Raw genomic sequence first — 23,805 nt, forward strand, 5'->3', positions numbered from 1 at the left:
GCCTCTAGTACTACATTTTTAAAAAAACAGCAATCCTTTTCTGTGGATGTTTTCTCTATTTTATTCCAATCTATTTCTGTTAGTCTCTGTTTCATACCTTCATAGTTTGCTTTTCTAAAATTGTAAACCTTAGCTTTAGTCTGGTACAGGTACAGTAGTATGCATTACTTCTAACCATTCAGATTTATAAAATAAACTTATTTTATATTTGCTTCAGGAGATTTATGAACATGTGTAAGTATTTGTGCAAATTTATTAAACTCCGTATTCCAGATAGAATTTGGGGGATTATTATTTTTTGGATCATACTGCAGATGATTCCAATAATCCTAATTCCAATTAAAAATCAAAATTGGCTAATGTCCGAAGTCACGACGGTATAGCTAAATTATACTTGCCTATTCAATATTTATAGTCATGTATATAGTAAGTATCCTGTTGGTAACTGAATCATTTTTTTGTATAATAATTAAGCCACCCCATCAAACTGTTTGAGATGCAGACTACCGATGCTTCCTGTAATGAAAACGCTTCACTTTAACCTGTGACCTGTTGTACATGAGACTGCATATTTAAAATAACAGCAGACATGAATATCAATTCAGTAGCTTGCAGTTTGAAGTTTAGCGAGTCACTGCTAAATCCCAACTTTTTAATTTACAATTTAAATATTGTATGAATTGTTTGTCATACATTTCGGTGAACAGTAAAACATGGACACAATCTACTTGTACAGTATATACATAGGCACAGATTTACTTTTAGTACGGAGCATTTTGTTGTTGCAAAATGAGAAACAAAACCATTTAGAAAACAAAACAAAAAAAAAAAAACAGTATTCGATTTTGTGAGTTGATGTAAAGATTTTTTATTTTTTATTTTAAATGCCTAGCTTGAACATTTACAAATCAATGTCATTAATTGCACAGCAAAAATAAATTGATAAATCATAATGGTGTGTTCTACAGTACATTGATCGTAACACACGATGGTATGTCATTTATAATCCCATGAACATTTGTTGGGGCCTCTTTCTGTAAATATTTTTCACAATTTTGTCCCATGTAGCTATTTTTCCTTACATTTTGTAAACCTAATGAAGAGAGTGTGATATACTGTGTCTGATAATACTTTTTTTTTTTTTTTTTTTTTTAACTGACTGGGAGAATATGAAAATATATATATTGTCAAGCTAAGGGTGAAATCGATTTTTTTGAGTAATATTTAATATGACTTCCTGCAACAATACTATGAAATCTAACTACGTCAATCACGACACTTAAAATTGACATTTTTATTGTTAAAGACTTCTAAAGGTTCAATTGTAAATTGTATGAAATGTCAAATCCAATATGTTCTTGAAACCTTGTTATTAAAAGAAAAAAAAGAGATTTCTTGATTACATTTAAACGGGGGGTCGGGGGGTGGGGCGGGGGAGAAAATACACGAAAATAGGAGGGGTGTGTAGGGTTTGTCAATGAGCATAATCTGAACAAACAACATCAACCCAGTTTAAGATATTCCCAAGTGCACTTTATTTTGAACTAAAAATGATTTAGTGAACAGCCACGGGAAGAAAGTGCTATTCGCTACTCTAATATGGATATCTTCATAAAGTGTAACCTACCATCTAAAAAAGTTTTGCAGATTCTTCTCCTTTCATTACTTACTGTTCACACTAAACTATTTTACTTCAAGAATTGAACTGTTCTATATTTTGAATTTACATTGAGGCACAAATGTTTAATAGCAGGGCACCTCTTCCAGGTACTGTATCTTATAATGCATACTGTTAGAAGCTTTGTGGACTTGTTAGGCTCTTTAGCAGTGTTTAACCTTATTGAACAACAGGTGTGACCTGAACAATTTACATAATATGAAGAACACATGAATATAGATCATCTCATTTGATGTATTTGCTGTTGGTGCTGTTTCTTAGTATTCATGTCGTCTTTGCATTTTAATATAGAATTATTCCTGATTATATTGTATGTACTGTAAACTAGCATACATCACTTTTGTTTTTATGTAGTTAAAGAAGAACAACTGAGAAAGAGAATTTCTGACGAACTGGAAATTGAGCGAGCAAAGAGAGACACTGACCTGCATAAGAAGTGAGTGCATACTTAATGAATCTGGTATAATAGAGGGGCCGTTTGTGTTTGAAAGTTTTCAGCTTTTTATCTTTTAATGTATTGCAGCTGCAACAACTAAGCTACTCCTTATGCATTAGAAATATGTCCATAGAGAAGTTAGGGATCTATTAACCCCTCTTCACAATGTATGCCTGCTGACATTCTGAAGCGTAGGTTATTGTGTGCATTATTGATGAAAGGGGAATAATTAAGCATCCCTGTAAGGGGATGTTGTACAAGTTAGCTACACCTACTACTTCTAATATCCCATTTAAACTGAAATTGAATATTATTGTGTTGGAAACTCCGGGGGGGGGGGGGGTCATACAAGAAAAATGTACCCCTTTATGCCATTTTTTTTTTTTTTGCAAAGCTTTTCATTGTCACATTGTTTAATTTATGGACATATCTGTGATACAGATCTTTTTACACATTTGTATATTAAAAACTATTTGATCTGATATGACATACCCTTTAGATTTTACTAGCAGGGATACTTTGTTTTTGTTTTGTTGCTTTAATTTGCTTTGCTTTGTTTTTATTCTGTCTAGAGCTACTTTATTACAACATGTGAATTATATACAAGGAACACTGCTAAACAAATATCAGACAAAATACTGATGTATTAACTAACTTATCTGTTAACAAGTTGTCAATATTCAATAATAATTCTCAAAGTAATCTGAACATTTTATGGATGCACTTACTGAGTTTATACAGGAAAACCTGTGTAATCTAGCCCCTCTGCATACTGGCATTCTGTATAATTCAGCATGGTTTTTGGGTCCAACCAAATCCAGATTTGAAGTTACAGTAACACAAATCAAATATAAATTACAGAACAATGAAAAGTATTACATTTAAGTACTGTACCTTTTATTTAAAATACAGCTGTAAGTGAAAAAAGTATACATTGCAAATGAACTGCACTTGAAACCTGCATGTCCCATTCCGATCACAGCCATTTTAAATCACAAAAGCAAGGCATCCTCAATTGCATCCACAGTGCTGTTCAATAAGCCTGTATTATTGTATCCTCTATTTTTAGAATGGTTGACCAAGTGTTTGTGGGAATGTTGAATGAGCACTATGGCAACTACAGATGCTACGATACATTTGGAGTCCCCAAATAGCACCAAAATTAGTAGAGAGATGCTACTATGGATGCAAGACATTTCACAATATCCTTTACACTCAGCAGTTTGAACAAGGGCGTTTTTAGTTTTATTCACATTTTTCTTCCCTGGAAGGGTTCCAAAATAATTTGCACTAACAGGAAATTAGTCTAATTTTGAGTTTGTTTTAACAAGAATTGACTGTATATTTGCATGTCCTGCCCGGCAGCATTCTGAATTGTGCAGTTGTTGAACAGCAAATACAATTTCTAAATGTCCACACAATGAGTTATCTCTTGAAAGCCAATTTGCGCTTCTCTAAAAAGCTGCAAGTTTACCAAACCAACACAAAGATCTAAGTGAAAAGTTCAAAATCACAAGGCAAACCTTTCAAACATTCTGAAATGATGCCTTCTTAAAACAACATGGGGGAGAAGAGAACTGAATGCCAACAGAAAGTTCCTGAATAACGCATGCAGGGAATGGGTTAAATAGGCTTGTGCTAACTTATTATTATTTTTTTTTAAATAGCATTTAAATAGGTTTGTCATTTTAGCATTTTTAGGTACTTTATTGGTTTTTATACATGAACACTTTAATCCAACGCACTGTCTAATCTGGCACGCTTCTCTGGTGCCAAACCACATAGTATTGGACAGATTTTATAGTAGATTGAAATGATTTTCCATGCAATGCACCTTTAATACATAACATGCTAATTTACAGATTAACACACATTTTGTATTTAAGTATGTTCTTGAAAGTGTATTGCTCTCCAGTTTCGGAATTGAAGGTCTATATAAGACGCAGACTGTAAAAATATATCATTAATTTAATACACCAAGTGGATGGCCTCTGTAGTCGGGTAAGATACCATGAATAATATGTAACAACATTCCCTAGGATAATAATTGTCTAAAGAAAGCAAGAACTAACGCTGCATTGACTTTAACTGTGTACAAATAGAAGTTAATAGCTATTTTGCAGTGATAAACATATTCAGGAATCTTGCAACTACAAATATCCACCAAAAAAGCATTAAAATAGATGATGCAGTGTATATCACTTGTACTTCTTACTGTTCCCTCTGAAATAGCTTGTTATGGGGAACTATTATGTGGTTTAGCTGTATCTTCCCCGCCTCCTCACACTAGACATAGGGGAGGGGGGAATAATAATTGCCAACCCATTCTGAAAAGAAAATATAATCATCTTTTACTAACTTGAGAACATCTGCATCTAGCCATTATTAAACATGGGCCATCTGTAGTGATAGTGGAGCACATCGGGTGCATTCATCTTTAGACCCCATTAAATTAGAGCTCATTTAGCCGAGCAGTGTAACATCTTGGAATATGTTTTATGGTGTCTCCTTGGAGGAAATGTACAAAATGGCCACATGTTCCTGTAGCAAGTTACAACTTTCTATAGACAATTGCAATTAATTTATTCTAATACTGGAACAAAGTACAAAAGTAGTGGTCATTTACAAATAAAAAAGAGAACATTGACAGGTACTACTATCCCTTAAGGTATATTATAGGTTTAGTATCTAAACATTTCTTTGGTTACCCAAAGTCTAAGAATACTGTAGTATGGTCACTGAACCAGGTTTAAAGGATTTTCAAGTGAACTACATGATCCAGAAACCATTAAAGTTGAATGATTCTGTGATAAGTTCAAAAGGTGCTACAATAGTCAGTCAGTGTTTTGCTTCATTTAGATCACTTCCTAATAATAATAAAATGTCCAGTAAACACTTTAACCCCCTCTAGTGGAATACAATAAATTCCTTTGACAAGAATGAATGTGAATGGACATGCATTCATAACATTTGAAAGATACATTGTTTGTATACATGTAAAACACAGCCCAAATACAAATTAGTCATTTCCTTATGCTTGGGATTTATTTTTGTATTGCCAAAGCAGTTAAAGGCTAGAGGATTTGAATCATTTAAAAATGTGAATCTAAATTGAAAAAAGGCACCTGTGATTATCTTTGTTTTCTACTTGGTGCTCTAGGCAAAGCTGCAAAGCTGGGATTAATTTGTTTCCCCAGTAAACCTTGAAAGTGACAGACACTTTAGGTCACCTAAAGGTATTTGTAAAACACAATTATACAAAGGAGAAAAAATTTGATCAATTGAAAGTATCAGGTGGAGAGTTAACACATTTGTTAACTCAATACACAATTAGATTTCCCTTTTTAGTTGCATAATTCATAAGTAACCAAGATTTATGCATTTTTTAGGCATTTGATGGAAACAAAGAATATTCAGCCCTTTTTAAATTGAGGGACTAGATTTGCAACCAGGTTACCTGTTTTTAAATTTTATTTCCGGTTGATATACAGTATATAAAAATAAATAAATCTAGGGGAAATTGGATTGAATGTGTGGCCTTGATCATACTGTCTATTCTATTTTGTTTGCCAGTGTTGGCACCCCTCTTTAACCCAAACAAATTACTATTGAGAAATATATCTTCCGTCACCCATAAAATATTTAGGGTGTTCATGTATTTTTATAGGATTGTTTGAAGCCATAGAACTGAACATCTTGCATACAGTGTCTTGGTAACAGTGTAGAGGAGCCCAGGGAGCTTTATTGACCATGGTGTTTTGCTTGGCTGAACAAAATCCTTTATTTTTTCCTAAATATTACCTCCTGCTTAGCTTGTCATCTTTTTTTTTTTTTTTTTTTCTTGCTCCTGCCAAACGTGTTCCTGCCAGTCCGTCATTTTTCGCACTGTGGATCCACAGCGAGGCCACCAGACCTATAGTGCCGGAGGACAACACAGATCTGATGGCTCCACTGCAGAACTGCAGGCACCCTATCGGCCGCAGGGGTCGCTGGTGCGTGGTGAATCGTGGATTCCCCTGCCGACCTAATTCCTCCCTACCCGGGCGGCGCTCGGCCAATTGTGCGAAACCCCTGGGAAGCCCCGGTCACAGTTGGCTGTGACACAGCCTGGATTCGAACCTGCTATCTCCAGGCTATGGGGTGCATCCTGCACTCCACGCGGCGCGCCTTTACTGGATGCGCCACTCGGGAACCCCCATTACCATGCTTTTTAAAGGAGGAAAGCATATAACTTGAATTTACTTTTTAAAATAAAATGTATTAATTCTAGCCTTTTAAAAGTTGGTTATACAGGATGGAACATGTTCCTGAAGTGAGATCCTAGGTCATCCAGCTCACCTCCTATCTGGCTATTACCACTAGGTTACTCTGTCTTCACAAGTACTGGGTACGGTAGATTTTTTTTCTAGGGATATACAACTCTATACAACTCTGTATCTCCTAGTAATTTTATTTGTGTTTTTTTTTTTTTTTCTTTTTTTTAGATGGGAATATTAAGAGGATGTTAGAAAGGGAAGAAAAAGGGAAAGCATTGCTCTTTAGGCATTTTTGTCATTCATTGTGCTCCTAATGTTGTGCAAAAGTGAGCATATGCCATGGATATCAGGAGACTTCATTTTTTAAAGCTAAAAGGGTTAGGGTCTCTAACATCTGTTAAGGCAGTGCAGTACACATCTGGTTACATATTTGATTAAATGCCTCACCATCTGAATGTTTCAGTCTTATACTGCATGTGGTGCAGATCGGCAAGCATCAGTGGACCTCAAAATCTTACCAGGTTTAAGATCGGCAGAACCGTGCAGAAGGAACTTAATTTGTATGCTGTGATACCATAAGTAAGGTGGTGGATTGGGAAAAACCCTGAAAGTAGGGTGGAAGATCGTTCATGCTGATTTTTTTCCCTAGACCCCATGAAGATGTGCTCATTGTCTACAGTCAGATTTGTTTTTAAACCACAATGTTATAAAAAAGAGGTAGTTTTTGTTTTTTGTTTAAAGTAGAGTACGTAAATCTGATTTGACTTTCACAAGGTCACAGTAAAAATGTAACAAGATGGATCTCCTGGCACCCTGGCCTTTACTCTAGCTGCTGAGTCAAACACTGTTTGATGGTGGAATTAATGGTCAGGAAATCATAAAGCTAGTCAGCCTTAAAATTGACTTGTGTCTGTAACGAGTACAAAGGTCTTTGACAATCATGCATTCTATGATACATCCTTTGCTATGTAAGGTGAGGAGATGAGCGTACATTTCACGAATTAAAACAAAAAAAGCTTTTAAAGTAGGCACTCAATTGCACCTTTGCTGTCTTTTTATTTGATACAAGAAATGTAGACTCCTTTCAGATGTTGAAAGGAAAGTGGGGGTAACTCCACCTAGCTTCGTCTGTGGCATGACTTCCTATGGAAGTGTGGGGGCCTTCTCGGGAGATGATCAACAACCCAATTACCCGCTCGCTAGAAGGTTACGTTTTCACAGGGACTCGCAGCTTTGCAAACATCGCTAAAAGATTCCTTGTAATAGACAGCATTTATCTTTGTACTGCAGAGGCGGATGCATACAGAGCCAGATGGTGCCATGCCTCATGAACTTGAGATGAAAATCTGCTTCTGGTCAGCTCTGTGCCGCTGCTCTGTTGAGTTGTACTGTGGAATTGGTCTCGGCTCAGTAGAGCTTCCTGCACACCTGTCTCGTATGGGGTATTGAACAGAAAAGTTCAATTTTACTGTGAGAGGAAAAAATATACCTAAACAAAAAATAAAGGGCCATGCTCAAAGAAATGAGACAAAACGAATGCAAAGCAATGGATTAGGTATCGCATTACATTTTGTATTCAACAAATGTTCAGCATAATAATATAGAAATTAATATATTTAATAAAAATACATAATTTAGCTAGACCACAAACATGCCAAAAATACTCAAATAAAAAAGTACAATAATATGCGTGGTGTGAAAGAGGGACTACGGGCTAGACATGAGAATCCGTCCATGTTCTGTCTGTATTAATCCAGTCAATACCTGAAAGATGTGCATGTGCTCTTTTGAATGTTACTTTAGTGTAATATAACTCATTTGCCTTGGCTATACTAATATCGTAATTAGAAATTAAAGCTTCAGAAATCATTATTTTGTAAAAAAAAAAAAAGTGTGTATATATGTATATAATATACTTTTTTTTTTTTTCTAGTTTGTGTACTGCTGCTGTTGATCTGCTGAAGAGTGCTCTTCAAGCCAGCAGAGCAGAACAAGCTTGTCTCGCAGATAGATAGAATTAAGCCGGCATGGGAGCTTGCTCTGCAGAAAAAAGGGCAATAAGCACTTAAAGATTCTTTGTCTTCAGAAAAAGACATCATGCCATGGTTTTTAAATGCTTATCCACAGAAAAAAATATATGATTCTGTTTCTCGACCTCCACCGCAATATATTTTCCTGTCCACCCTATTCGTCCCATTGCAAGGCATTTTGAACCTCATTCTGTGCTATATTTAATCATGCTATGAGAGATTGGGTTTCTCCACATTGAGTACTGTCCAGTAGTACTGTAGCTCTTGATTAGGAAGGGCCAGCCTGTGGTTGACAGCTGAGGATTATTCATTTTCTGCCTCTGAAGCCCCCTCCTCTCCATTTACAGGGGATCATTTGTTCTGTCCCTGTGGAAAATAACCCCATGGAAGGATCACCTCTCCAGCTCCAATTGAACAATGACCAATGGAGCAATGATTTTTGACAACCCAATTTCTGTAGAAATAAAAGATAATTATCTTTCTGAAATCTATTGAGCAGTACAAATTTAATCCTGTATTTTGAAAAAATTGTGCACAGAGACTGTATTGCCTCCTCACCTCAGATTTAAGGCATTTTGTGTAACAGAGTTTGGAATCTCATATTTCCAATGCTTGAACATTCCTTGTTCATTGCATAAATAAAGGCAACTGTAGTGTTCCAAAAATGTATTTTAACATTGTTTGTTTTATTTCCTTTCAAAGGAATACAGCAAGTGGATTTTAAAGATCACAATATTTTGGATGAACGTTACCAATGCACAAACAAAAACGACTAATCTGAAGCAATATGTATGTAAACCTTGCTAAATCAATTAATTCTAACAAAATACCATTAGTGAATGTACAAAACTGGCATTATTTAAGGATAAAGTGTGCCACATTTAAGTAGAAGGATGCATTTAAAAAGAAAAAAGTCAGACATGGAAAAAACATAGCGTTAGGACCTATTAAAGTGTGTACAGCTATAGCCAAAAGTTTTGCATCACCCTATAGAATTAACAAATTTTGTTTCCCTGGTTGGACTAAGCGGTATCGCACCGCAACAATCTCCAGCAGTGCCGTGCCGTGTATGTGTGTTCCAGCCTTAAAGAGTAAGTAGCAGGGTTCCGAAAAATATAGCGTTACACGTCCCCACGTGTTGCTACAACTGTTTAAATAACGTACCTGTAATTTTCTCTTTTCATTGTTAACATCCTGATAACTTTTTATTACATAACTTTTTATTACATAACTTTAGTCTGTTTCAAAGCTCTTTGCAAATTGGAACTAACAACCTGTATTTTTAGATTCTTTATTTTAATTACATTTTTATAGAACTAAAAATGTTTATTTGAAATCACAGAAAATGAGTTTGTTTACAGAGATAAAACTTTTTTTTTTTTTTTTTTTTGGAGTTTCTTGGTTTATTCGAATAGTGTGAATCTGTACTGAGGTTAAATGTTTCACTGGAAGATATATCACCATGCAGAAACCCATGTCAGCAGCTGTGATTTTAAACTCTCGGCATTGCATCCAAGAGGCACTCTGCCTCATTAAATATTTAACCCCAGCATTTAGAAACATTAGTCATCCATTAATATTGCATGGACCCTTAAACTGCTTTGTTCAAAACATTCGTGCATGTTATGCAAGTCTGTCAAATTCCAATTACTATGTGGCTCATATTGAAATATAATACTGTACTTAATAACAAGAAAGACAAGGGTAGCTGTGCTTGGTTAATGATTGAATAGTCTTGGAATCTGGGATGAAAATCGCTACTGCTTTTAAATGAGCCAGGCAAGTCTAGGACCCCGTTCACACGTGCGATTTGAGGCGGCCCATGGGGTTACAGGACATTACCGTGTGTCCACCACCACGTGACTCAGTACAGGGCAACCCCACCACCGTGTGACCCAATACAGCGCAACCCCATCACTGCGGGACCCCTTACTGTGGGACACCTTTACAGCGACAGACCACCACCGCTAACCCTGTTACAGCGCATCACCGCACACAACTTTGTAACTATACTTGCTGCCTGCCTGAGATGCATTCCGGGTCTTAAGTTATTGTGAAGTAGCTGCATTTTTTTTTTTTTTGTTTCAAGCTATTGTTATTATTTATTATTTTAATTTTTTTACACATTACCTTAACATTAAAGACATACTCTCCATGCAGATAAAGGACATTTTGGAAGCAATTCATTGTCAAACTAATATCTGCTCGGTTGGGGGGAAAAAAAAATAAAAAAAAACATGTAATAATAATAACAATCCTGGCTTCTTTTCAAATAAACATGGTTATTGTTTTTTGTGCTACTTTATGGCATTACATATATTTTTAAATTGGGGGTAGCCCATTTAGAGGGGAGGCACATATCAGATATAATGGAGAAATTGCACCTGCACTTCAGAAGGTCTACTTCAGGGTAGACTCATTTTGTCTGATAATTTGAGATATGGGAAACTAGTAGTTGGGCGAGTTACACCTGGATCTCAATATTATGCGCAATGCCGCGCAAATAGTCGCATAGAGGGTGTGACCGGGTGGACGAGTCATGACGTCAGGTAGGAAGTAGCAAGGGAAACACTGACATCAGTGGTGTCTAGATATTTTATATTAAAGTTACTAACAGGGTGCATGTTTTGTAATCACATTTGTGTTTTCCTTATTTTTATGTTGATGTAACACAGTGGTAGTCTTCTAACTGTATTCATTTTAATAATCGGCATTGTTTTTATTGTTAATGTTATTCTACTGACACTAGAGTAGTGGTTTATTATGTATCGTGCATGTCGTAATGTATTTAACATTGTTTAATGCCGTGCCTTTCCTTAGGAGGGATCAGTAGTACTATTAGGTGGTCAGTCGTGAGTTTGTCTTGTGAATGTCAGTCATTGTGTACAACCTGATAGTCATTTGTAATCTGAGTGAAGTATCCATTACGAAAATAAATATTTATACCTGTCAACACTAGTAAGTTGCTGTTTCCCACGTTCTTACAAGAATAATGTGATTGTGGGTGGGGGTAAGCTCAGACTGTCACCCTCTTACATACCATAACAGCAAGTCAAAATAGTCAATATGGTTTTTTTAATATATACCATAGAGTTGCTACTGTGCTGCATTGGAAAAATTGCTACAAAAGGATTACTGTATATCCTGGTAGTTCTTCCTTTTTGAGTGCAGGCTGTCGTTCCATAAAAAAAAAAAAAAAAAAAGCAGTTTGCCACATTTTTAGGCCTGCTTTTCAGTCACATATGAGAACGTGCAAAGGCGCCTTAAAAACACAAATTTGAACGGGGTTGCAGACCTAAATATGGGGTGTCCCTGGGCCGGCCCAGTAGTGTGACCGGGATCTAGGGCTTGTAATAGTACCATTCAAGCTTATCAACGTTCTTTGTGTGTTACTATCAAGGTAATGGGTCGGCAACAACGTGTAAACTTTTTAATTATTCATTCATTTAACCAGGTAAAGACATTGAGAACAAGTTCTCATTTAAAATGCTGACTTGGCCAAGAGGTAGCATAAATACAACAGACAACAATACATAGACAATGTCCCGCCTTCCTGTTAGGACATTTAAAAAAAAAAAAAAAAAATCCTAATGAAATCAGCATCTGCTCTGACAAGCACATGAAACAGGAAAAAGAGCTTCAAGCCTAGAAAAGAAAGCACCCTCTGAAATAAAACCAGGGAGTTTGAGCCTTGATTGTAACTCATTCCAGTCGTGAGCAGCTGCATATTGGAATGAGTTATGCCCAACAGCAGTAAAAACACGAGGGACAGTTAAACTAATCAAATTGCTGGATCGAAGGTTGTAAGAGGAGACCGATATAGTCAACATCGTTTAGATAGATGGGCGATTTCCCGATTTTTTTAGAGTTTTATAAATGAGTCTGTACGAATGACGTAGCCAATGTGTTTGAAGTGAAGGCCAGCCAACCAAAGTGTAGTGATAATCACAATCATGCTTTTGGTATGATATTTTTACCTCAAGGAATATAAGTTTATTTGAATTCAGACCTGATAAATGTGTTGTTTTTTTTTCTGTTTTTTTTTTTTTAAAATCTTGCTGCCGTGACTTGCAGTAACAAAATAAAAATGCACTGTTGACATCAGCCTGTGCATGGCCTGTAAAACACATGTGTAGTGTGGCTGTTGCTACAATATATCTTAAATTCTAGAACTGTATTGTAAAATAAAGGGAGTGTACAGATATGTTATTGTAATGGAGACGGTGGTGTCTAGCCAGTCACCATTTTATCTTTGACTTCCAAGGCGGTGTGTGGGTGTGATTGATCACTGTTGCGTAATCCGTACCTGACTAATTAATCCTCAAATGCAGATTGAACTTCCAGAACCCACTATAGTGTTTTAAGTATAGTCCTAAATATGAATGTCCCCCTTGGAATTAATATTTTAGTTAACCTACTATAAATGTTTACCCAGTGGGATGCATTTTTTCTGTAGTGAGATGGTTTCTAATACATGCTACACTAACCTTTGGAAATCTTCACTGATTACTGTTTAAAGAGAGTTCAGCAACCAATCCATGTTTATATATCTTCAGGGTCATGAAATCAGGGTTCTCGCCAGTGATGTTGAGCGTAATGGGCCGTTACGTTGCTACCTGGAAAAATGACGCTATATGTATTCAGGCCGTTACGCTTTGTTTTCAGTTTGCGTAACAGCCAAAAAATAATAATCCTGTGAAACATTGTCGATTATCCCTGTATGTGAGAAATTAGTTTGCTTAAAATACTTGTTTCAGCTCTCAATATTCTTCAATGGGTTGGTTGTGAAAGCATGTTCTTTAGTTTGGTGCGTATAATGTATGTGACACGGAGGCGAGATTGAACTTCACTGAACTTTATTAGCACATTCCCCTCTGTTGATGGATGAGACTAGATCCTGGGTGCGCCCCTGATACACAGCTCTGTAACAACCAACACCATTGCAGGTCTATTATTATACCATAACTACGTTCCCTCTAAGACCTTTCATTTAGTTAGCCACTGTGGCTAAATTAACTTAACATTTTTTAGCCACACTGGAAAAACTTGAGTCACTTAACAATACTATAAACAAGTTATAAACATTCTTCTGGGGCTTTTGTGTGTACGCATTTATGTACATTTTGCCGCAATTATGTTTTAAATCCTCCACGTCTTAACTGTAATACAGCTTTAAAATCCTGCTAACAAGCCTCCATCCTGATTTGTAATCTCGTTTTATATCTTGCAAGTGGAGTCTCCAATAGAAATGTAGGAATGTACTGTCACTCAGTAGTTGGGGTGGGTTTAAAGTATTCAGAACTAATCAATGATAGATGCAAGTCAGGAAGGCGGGACATTTGCCCAGCAGCAAAGGAAAATGTATTTATTATTATTTTTGTAGTAGATTTTATTTTTTTAAATGTGAAAAGGGTAAAGTCAACGTGAATAGATTAATCATTTCCACAGTTTTTACGGTGTTTTATGGTGTTTATTGGCTATCCACCGATTACATTTTTTTTGTATCGGTGGGTGTTTTATTGGGTTTTATCGGTTAAAACAGAAAATCAGAAGCCCTAAATATAAAATGTGGGACACTTTACATGTCCAGTTTTACTTGCGATAAGTGGAAAACATGTTTATCTTGTATATTCCTTAACTATGGAACAACAGTGACATGTGATCAAGTGTAAGGTACGTCTTTTAATGGTGCAACAACCATATATCAGAACAACGACAACAAAAGCAAAACTCCACATGATATTCACATTATCAGTAAATTTTATTAGACTATTTAAAATGTGAGATGATGCACGTTATTAATATAGCTTTTTTTTAGTAATCAATAAAAGCCTATATTTTAACTACAAACAATACAACATACATGCAGAAACTAATACTATGCAATAGGCTACGATTGGGGGAAAAAAAAGGTTTAGAAAACCTATTTATGCTATTTTTTAAAGAAGAATAAAAAGAGCACTAATTATATCTACATAATCGTAGGCCATAAATTGAAAGGTAAAAACAGGTTTCTCAGTCGAACAGAAACGATAACACTGGCAAAAATTTAGTTTCCTCTTCGTGAAATGGCGTCCATGCGTTGCTAGGGGTTACGTCATCGTATGACGCAGCCTCTGCATCTACCTACTGACAACCATAGATATAGAATAATATAATATGTTGACAACTACTTCCACAAAGCGTAAGCATGTGCATGTGCATGACTTGTCCTGCCTCGTCTGCAGGGGGTTGCGAGGATCTCCCGTTTCTTTCGCCGCCCCCCGCTCCTCCCACCACCACCACGCCCCCTGCTAGACTTCAATCCATTAAGACATTATTGGCCTTCTGTAAAGTGATGTATTGCTGATTGATGCTGCTTTCAAAAAGAAATTGTAACTTGTTTATAAAATGCCTTTATTGCCTTGAAATGCAGCTGTGGAAGGCAGATGATGACATGCTGTCGATTTGTCACCCTAATGCATCTGAGTAGATACAAAAGAGCCGTTAGCGATGCATTAGCTTTGGTAATTCAGACTGTAGCTGTCAGTTATCATTATAAAGCAGCAAAGGTTGTAGCGATGTGTTTTTTTTTTTTTTTATATAGTAAACTGCATGCTTACTAATGAAGTCATGTACAGTTGTCTTTACTCCATTTTAATGAATATGAACCTATTATGAACCAAATGTAGCTGATTTGAATACCAATATGATACTAAACAGTTCAGTACTACCCAGGGATATAATGGAACCCTATATTGTGAAGTTCTTATTGGCAGTCGGGTCATGGTTTCCCTCTTCCCCATAATGCCATTTCACTTGCAAATGTCATTCTCATTCTAAAGCTAACTACAGTATGTCTCCCAAATACTGCTTTTATAATGAAAGTGTGTTGGAATGTAGAGTACAAACTGGGAATCCTGTTTATTACATGTATAGATGGGTCTGGTTATAAACAATACATTTGTTTATAGACGAAATAAAGAAAGGCAATACCTTATGTCTTAAATGATGAAACCTTGGCATAATCAAAAAGAGCAGTTCTGCTTTAATCACAAACAAGAAGTAAAACATCAAATAAATACATCCACAACACAATTATTGTAAATAAGACAATCATAGAATCATTGAAATACTGTACTGTACGTAATTTAAAAAGCGCTTCTGCAAAAAAGGGTTTACAAAAGAACTGTAGTAGCATTTTCATGGGTTTGTAATTCAGTCGCTAATTTTAAAATGTTTAAATGTACTATTCTTTGTCTGCATAAGAGTCACTTGTAATATTTGTATTCATACTTAAATAAACTACTGTAGTACAATTATTTGCTAAATATTTTGTCTCAAGTCTTTATCGGTGTCTAAGACGACATTCATAACGACTTGCACTACAGTAAATGTTTGTCATAACTTTATTTTACTATTTTTACTTGTCTAAAAACTTTTGATGGCAAGTCTTAATTGTGATATGGAAACAATACCTCTGTAAAAACAAAGTACTTGGAAGGGAAAATATGTTTGAAGCTTTGCTCTGATCATTCCTCATCAAATTAACCAATGGCAGCCCCCTCACCATCTCAGATTCTTTGATATCGCATGTGGAAGTACCTAGAAGTGTTTTAGGAAGAATTCCAAAATATTAGCCCTCAACCCCTACTATAGCACTGAAAAGGGGCTATGTTAGACAGGTCAGATCTTTCACAGTATTCAAGATATCATATCAATACTTGCTGCACACCCAAAATGTTTCTTTTAGTTTAATAATGTGCCAGTGGATGTTAAATTGATGATGGCAAATGTATAAAGAAAGTGCAATAACGCCAATAAAAATGCCATATTGTACTTGCTTGAACTCCTGAACCACTGTAGTTCTTGCCTTCTCGGTTGTTTCTCCAGGTTTTTGTAACAGCGCAAAAACTGCATTGTCAGTGTCACAAGGTCACCGAGTTATGAGCCCCCCCCCCTAGGGTTTAATAAGTCTGGGGAAAAAAAAAAAAAAGTAAAATGTATCCTACAAGGTACACTTTATCCTTTTAAATTTACATGCTTTTTTTTTTTTACCCTCAATAATACTGTAGTATTTTACATGCATTTTTTTTTTAAATAAAGTGAGACTGGTATCTTTAAAATAAAAATAAACTGTCTTCCCTTAGGGATTTCAGAATCCCGTTATTTTCAGAATATTTATTGTATGTATTTATTTATATTGATATGCACTGCTCACACACAGTTATACTGTATGCCTTCCTCTGTCCTAATAAAACTTTGGATTTTAACTCTCTCCTCCATCCCCCCGCCCCCCGTAGACTGGAACAGGATAAAACGTTTGTTCGTGAAGAAATCAATAAAGTGCTGGAGCGAGAGCGAGCTGCTGCCAATGAGAGCATTTCCAGGGCTGTACTACGTGAAACAGTGACCACTGAGGAAGAGCGACTGAAAACCAAGCGCTTTGTAAGTACCCTATGATACTGTACCTGGCTTGTGGAAGTCTCATGTCAGAGGCTCTGCTCAACATTACCCTCTGTAGCTCTCTCTATCTTCCTTCCCAGCTCTCTAACTGTCATTGTTGTTGGCTGTTAAAGCTGCATTTCAAAGAGAACACAAAACAAGTTAGTCATACAAATGTAATGTGTACCATCAGTATTTAATATCAATCGAAGGTCTGCCCAAACATTAAAACATTAACAGGTGTGTAAATGTAGATGATATAGCTGGTGAGAAACCTTAAAATAATTCCCTGTACAGTCATTCATAGATTTTCTGAATCTGGCGCTTAACCCGGGCCCCAAATAGATTACTGACATGCTATTGTTTGAATCATGACAAATGTCAGAGCTATGAGTAAAAAATCTACACCTGAGACTGAGCATAGGGTCAGTTCTATTACCAACTGCTAATAAAGGCTTGGCATATACAGGTAAAGCAGCACTTTCAGGCACTGGCTTCAAATGAGTTGTCATTAAGGCAAGTTGGGTGATATTATTTAGTATCTGACTTACTGATATGAAGAAGTAGCGAAGAAAGTTGATATATTATTTTTTTAGTTGTCTGTAATTGAGTTTTTACTGAATGTGTTTTTGTTAGTCAGCATGTGATCCATCTATAGTATCAAATGCTAGGCTAGTTACAAGTTACAAAGTGCATACAAAAACAATAAAGACAGTTTGAAACTTGTAATGCAGTAGGTATTAAGGAATTAAAGAGGGAACAAGACCCTGCATTGAAGAAGAGAAGCAAATTCAATTATTGTTTAATAGAGTAGCTATATTACTAATCTGGAGCAGACAGAGCCGTCTGATTTGACATATCATCTTCGCCCTTGGACATCAAATATCTGCCAAGATACAGAATATTAATAGGTCAAAGTAGGCCTGATGGGTCTCTCTGTACAGTAATAGCAAATATAGTTACCGTAAGACAATCACAACCAAGTTGCTGTGTAAAAGGTGTACAGTACCTCAGTAATGTTTTAAGTTGAAGTTTTGACACCTGTTTTTAAATTGTATTGTCTTAAAGGTGGCTTTTCTAAACTTCAGGGCTGAATTACTAGAGGAGGCAAAGAGCATCCCCAGGAGTAAGTGTTTTTACAAGAGTATTGATTACATACCTCATTTCGCAGCAAAACAAAGGCTCACAGACTGAGGTGGAATGTGCTCTGTAATATGTTTCTGTCATGTGCAGATAAGGGAATGGCACCTTCAGACTTAAGTAATCAGCATTCTGTCATTACATTTATTTATATAGCAGAGGTCGTGAACCTGCATCACATTTTATTGGATTATGTTCATTTTTAATAATTTTATAGTTGATTTCTGATTTATTTGTCGCAGATGTTGCCAACATTCATAACAACGCATCTATTACATTTAATAAGCAATGCTAGCAAGTCTCTAGCCCCATCTTGATCTCCTCAACACAATACTGGAGTTTGTTGTGGATTGATCTACTGTAGACATTTTCAGCTCACTATATGTGAGTGTAAACATAACCATTGTTGTCTTATTGGCAGATTACACATCAATTTACCTTGAAATCGTCTATTAACACCATTAAGTAACGTTTGTATTTATCAAGTTAGTAGCTAATCCATACAGTTATTGGAAGTATTGCAGATGAAAGTAAAACATGAACAAGCTAAAAGCCTGTATCCATTGCACACATAATGTATTGGCATGTTGTATACTTTTCATCAAATATGTAGCAAATAACCTATGTTGAAAAGTGTTTTACTCACATTACTTCGGACCAGTGGGAAACTCATTTATTCAGATTTTATTCAGATTTATGCTACATCCATTATCTACAAATATTGATTCTGATTTCCATGGCGTTCTGCAAGAGATTCAGGATGAAGGGAGTTATGAGTCAAAGTTGAAAGGCACTATACTGTGTGTGTGTGTGTGTGTGTGTGTGTGTGTGTGTGTGTGTGTAATATAAACTTTATTTATTTTTTTGTATAAAGCTACCAGATGAGGACAAACAGAATGGGGATCTACATTATGAATGCAACCCATTTAATATGGTGTCATATGAAATAAAATCCCACTTTTTCTTAAGTCTATTCTCTGTCTGTCTCTGACTATTTGAAGCAAATATAACAAGTAAAGGTCTCTGGTGGGATTTAGGCACTTCAGAGCTTTTTTCTTTTCTTATCTGCTTCTTAAAAACCTACTCTTGTTGATATAAAGTGAACTATTAGCATCTTTCCAACAGTAATAGCCTCTAAGGAGGCTAGAAAGGTAAAATCAAGCAGTATAGGAAAGAACATGAATAGAAGAAATGCAAATCACAGGCCTGCATAGTACACTTTCAGTATAACAAATCAACTTGTTAGATTTTATTTCAAACATTTACTTTTAGTTTAAATATACTGGATAAAAATATAGTTAAAATATATTGGATAAGAATATCGCCATGGTCCAACCAAGGGTAAAAGAAGGCAGTTGTCAAAGCTGTCAGTTCTCTCCATTTTAATTGAAAATATGCTGCTTTCTAAAAAATGTGAAATCCTTCATGTTTGTTGGATATTGCCTTCTTTTTTTGTGCTCTTTTTTTTTTTTTTTAGAATATTGTGAAACTATTTAGCGGAGAGTACGCACCTTAAAATAAGACTCCATGCATAATGAGTTCTCTGGTTATTTGCCCCAAAATGTACAATTTTGTATGTATTCATTATTTTTTTAAAATCACTTTTATATATTGGTGATGTAAAGTATTTGGAAAATATTTAAGATTTTTTTTATATATATATTATTTAAATAAATATGCCATGGCCCAACTGAAAATTTACTTTTAAATCTGAGCATGTAGTAGACTATAAGTTACATTGATGTCTTTACATTGATTACTACTCAGGCTCTGTTAGAAAAATTGTTCTTGTCAAGCATTACAACAAAAGCTGAAAGTAAAGTTGTCAGATGTTGTCATTGACACAATACAAATTTGTGAGCAAAGACTAGGAGCACTATTTCTGCAGTGCTCTGGAGTGCTTTTTGGTTTTTGATCCACTGAAATATTGTTTGTGCTGCCATCAAGATTCTGTGTGCATTTTACTGTAGGTCTAAAAAATGATTTGCATGAACAGAAGACCACGTTATTTTCCTGTCAATAATGTGGTTGTTTTCATATTATTAAATTCCAGAAGTTATTTAGTTGTGTTTCCAATTTTATTTTGTTGATGTACAATATGCAATATAATCTTTTTCTCTATTATTTTTTTGTGGTGGAGTTGGGAGGGGACCACCAATTTAAAGCTTATTAAAAGTTTCATTAAAAATATGGAGCAGCTTTCTTGGTCCGTCTTGGAATTCCTCCTCACATCATTTTGAGAGCTTTATGATTTTCAATGCCATCTCAACCAAAATAAAAAAAAATCCAGTTTTCAAAACTCCACAGGTATTTTCTTAGCTGCAGGTCGCTGACCTGATTACAGTGCAGACGCAGCAGGTAATGTTGAGCAACATAGTGATTAGTGTTGGGGATCAGCTAATGGGAATATGATACTCAATATAAATTGATTCCTGAGCATCTGTCACATTCATTAGTTATTAGCATACTTTACAGATTGTGTTAAGTATTAGTCTCAGAAAGTGACTACAGCTCTAAGAAGGTTTAATAAATAGCTGGTTCACCAAAATCCAATAATCTCGTGCTAGTTTTGCAAATACAGAGAGAGCCAATACAGCAGTGGCAGTTGTGGTAGAAAGAAAGGTGTTGTAATACAATAGAAAACGCTTGCACAAAATCACGTTGTGTATCAGTAAAAGTTTAAGCAAAAGAGAATTTACAGTATTAAAAAAAAAAAAAGTATCTGCACCAGCCAAGTTAAGGTTTTTGAGTTCCTTTTGTTGCAAATGTTTTTAGCAATGGCACCTGCCTGAGGAAGACTCTCTTTTATACCCACATAGGGGAAGGTTTATTATAGTGTTGTGCCTGTCACAAACCAGTTTTAAACAGTTGAAATTGTTGCTGGCATTTCTCAGTCCACCTTTTCTTGTGCATGCCAGTTGTGCTCAATTAATTTTTGAGGCGAACAGCGAAATACTTGTTTTTCCCAAAAACCAGGGAGCAGTAGACTGCACACGTGTGCTGCTAACCCCTCCAGCTCATTCTGAGCATCTGTACAGGAATAGGCAACACACCTTTTCTATTAAGGTGGTTTGTAATTGTGCACAATTTATCACTGCACCACTGACTAAAATTAAAACAGACAGTATACATTTGGCTTATAGGATCCTCATGATAATACGAGTTAGTGGTATAATACAAAATGTGTTGCTGGTCCCTTGAAATTCATATTAACGAGAATGGACTGTCCTCCTGCAAGTATCATAACTTGTCAATGCGGCACCATTATCTATTTTGTGTTAATCGTCTAGGCTGCCAAGTTAATAATAATAATAATAATAATAATAAAATAATAATAATAAATAATAACAATAATAAAAAGCTTATCATTTAGTTGAAATTTAAAATAGTCTTTTATTTGCATGACACCAATGTGTGCAATGTAGCAGCATGATTTATTTTGTGTTACCATACCGGTAGCCTTGAGGCTAAAGTAAAAAAAAAAAAAAAAAAGTGGGTAGGTGTTCATTTGATTTTAGTACTGTACTGTATAGGTGTACTGTACAGATTTATATTTTTCATAATGTAATGTGTAGCCCACCCAGAACATTAGTGTTATTTCAGCACAATGATTTATACATTTAAAATACATTGAGCACTATAAATGTATGTGAATTTTTTATTTTTTAAACCCTGACACCTCCTAATGTCAGACAAACCTATCCGATTCGGCGGGCAGCTACTCCTGTATGATTATGAAAAGCTTTTTTATAGAAACACATTTATTTTATTTTTTTTTATTTAGTTGTCGCCAATTTTTTACCCCGGTTTTTCTTCCCCAATTTTGTATGCCCAATTATCTGTATCCTCGGCTCGCTGCTCGCAACCCTCCCACTGACTCTGAAACGGCAGCTGGAACACATGTCCTCCGAAACGTGCTCCTGCAAATCTTTTCGCACTGCAGATCCACAGCGAGGCCACCAAACCTATAGTGCCGGAGGACAACACAGATCTGGCGGCTCCACTGCAGAACCACAGGTGACCTGTCGGCCACAAGGGTCGCTGATGCGCTGTGAACCGTGGATTCCCCTGCCGACCTAAGCCTACCCTACCCGGCGACTCTCGGCCAATTGTGCGCCGCCCCCTAGGAACCCCCAGTCACAGTCGGCTGTGACATGGCCTAGATTCGAACCTACTATCTCCAGGCTATAGGGCCATCCTGCACTCCACGAGGAGCGCTTTTACTGGATGCGCCACTCGGGAGCCCCCAGAAACCCAATTTTTATTTGGGGTTGAAGGTGGGGGCCCCCCCACTATAAATTACAATAAGAAACATTGTGTTTTTACAAATTAAACAATACGTTTTAAATAATACAACAAATACAAAATAATACACACACACACACAGGGGCGGGGTGTACCCCGTCACAGGCACCATCTGCTGCAGCAAACCACAACTCGACTCCCGTAAATTATTTGAACAATGTTGCATGACTCTCGCAATGTATAATGCTAGAGATCTCGCTAAGAAGACACAACAAATTTAATTACCATGTTGCAGCTGTCTTCATGAACATATTTTCGCTTGGTACATACAACAATTTTCACTTTAAGCGTCGCAACAAAAATGCAAATTGCAGTATGTTTGCCTGTGCCTGGCCCATCTTAGTATACCTAACCCTTAGTATGCTAGGAATGGTCTTTGTCATTGTTAGCCAGTGGCATTCAAGAACCAGTATCACATAGGGCCTACATTTCACAATAACAATACTTCTAAGATGTATTTCACCTTGTTGTGCTGTTTCCCATCTTCCCGGATCATTCGAAATAACTTTCAGTTTTTTTTTTTTTTTTTGGCATTATAAACTGCTTCGGGCAACTCCAGTCTATCACAGAGGTTGGTGGCACCCTGATAAGTCGGTGGAAGCACCTATTATTCTTACACAAGAGTTCCCCCTGCTCGGGTTGCTAGGGTACAGTCTGCCTGGCATCACATGCAGCATTGTCATCTGGGATGAATGAACTCAATGGCCAATTGAATTTAGAAATGGTTTATTTTTTTTAGACACCATTAAAAAGTTATTTGAATTTGTTTGTACAATTCATATTCCAAAACTGGTCTGGTTGTGAGCAGAGGTCAAAACCAGTGTCATTCCAAACTGTCATTCCTGCATTTTGCGTAGGCTGTTTTTCATTCATTCATTCATTCGTTCATTCATTCATTTGTTTTTTAAATGTATTATTTTTATTATTAGGGATACAGCATTATAATAGCTGTTATTTCATGTGGAATTGCAAGACTTATGATTGTTTCGGTTTTGTATCGACTCTCAGCTGTTTTTGACTTCCAATCTGTTTTCAGTAAAACTGAAATGAAAATTTAAAACAGAACTGCATTTATGCAGCCACTGAACGGGACATGCCATTATTACACACACATTGTTGACAAATAACCTCAATACAGTGTTATTGCATCAATCATACCAATGTATTATACAATTAGTAGGGCTGCAACAAAGGGTACATTTTGACCTTCGAAGGTTAGGAACACATTACCAAAGGAAGGTTCGAACCTTTGATGGTACACCAGTTGCATAATTTATCATGTCTGCTTAGAACTACAGCTCCTGATTTTCAAAACTGAAATGATTTAATCAACATGTTGGCGCAAAGTAACTAATATTTCTGATGAGGAAACACTTTCTAATTTTAAAATGTCACCTAGATTTAAAAAAGTGGTTGTTATATGCTGCGGATGTAAAAATCTAGATCGGGCAAAGCCATGCAAGAGTATTGTGCCTGGTGATCATAGATGTCTGAAACGGATTGTCATCATGGCAACAATAAAAAATCAACAAAGAG

At 36.1% G+C, this 23,805-nt stretch overlaps 1 protein-coding gene across 3 annotated transcripts in view; it reads left to right on the top strand.

Moving 5' to 3' along the window:
* The window catches only part of LOC117419990 (MICOS complex subunit Mic19), an 84,723-nt gene that overhangs the window by 15,162 nt on the left and 45,756 nt on the right, over nucleotides 1–23,805 (top strand). For all 3 annotated transcript variants that reach the window (XM_034033458.3, XM_034033459.3, XM_058985936.1), the window contains exons 3-4: nucleotides 2,033–2,114; nucleotides 16,683–16,827. In XM_034033458.3, the coding sequence (XP_033889349.1) occupies nucleotides 2,033–2,114; nucleotides 16,683–16,827 (227 nt within the window). The remainder of the gene's footprint in view (nucleotides 1–2,032; nucleotides 2,115–16,682; nucleotides 16,828–23,805) is intronic.

Source organism: Acipenser ruthenus, chromosome 14 (assembly GCF_902713425.1).
Source record: "Acipenser ruthenus chromosome 14, fAciRut3.2 maternal haplotype, whole genome shotgun sequence".
NCBI lineage: Eukaryota > Metazoa > Chordata > Actinopteri > Acipenseriformes > Acipenseridae > Acipenser > Acipenser ruthenus.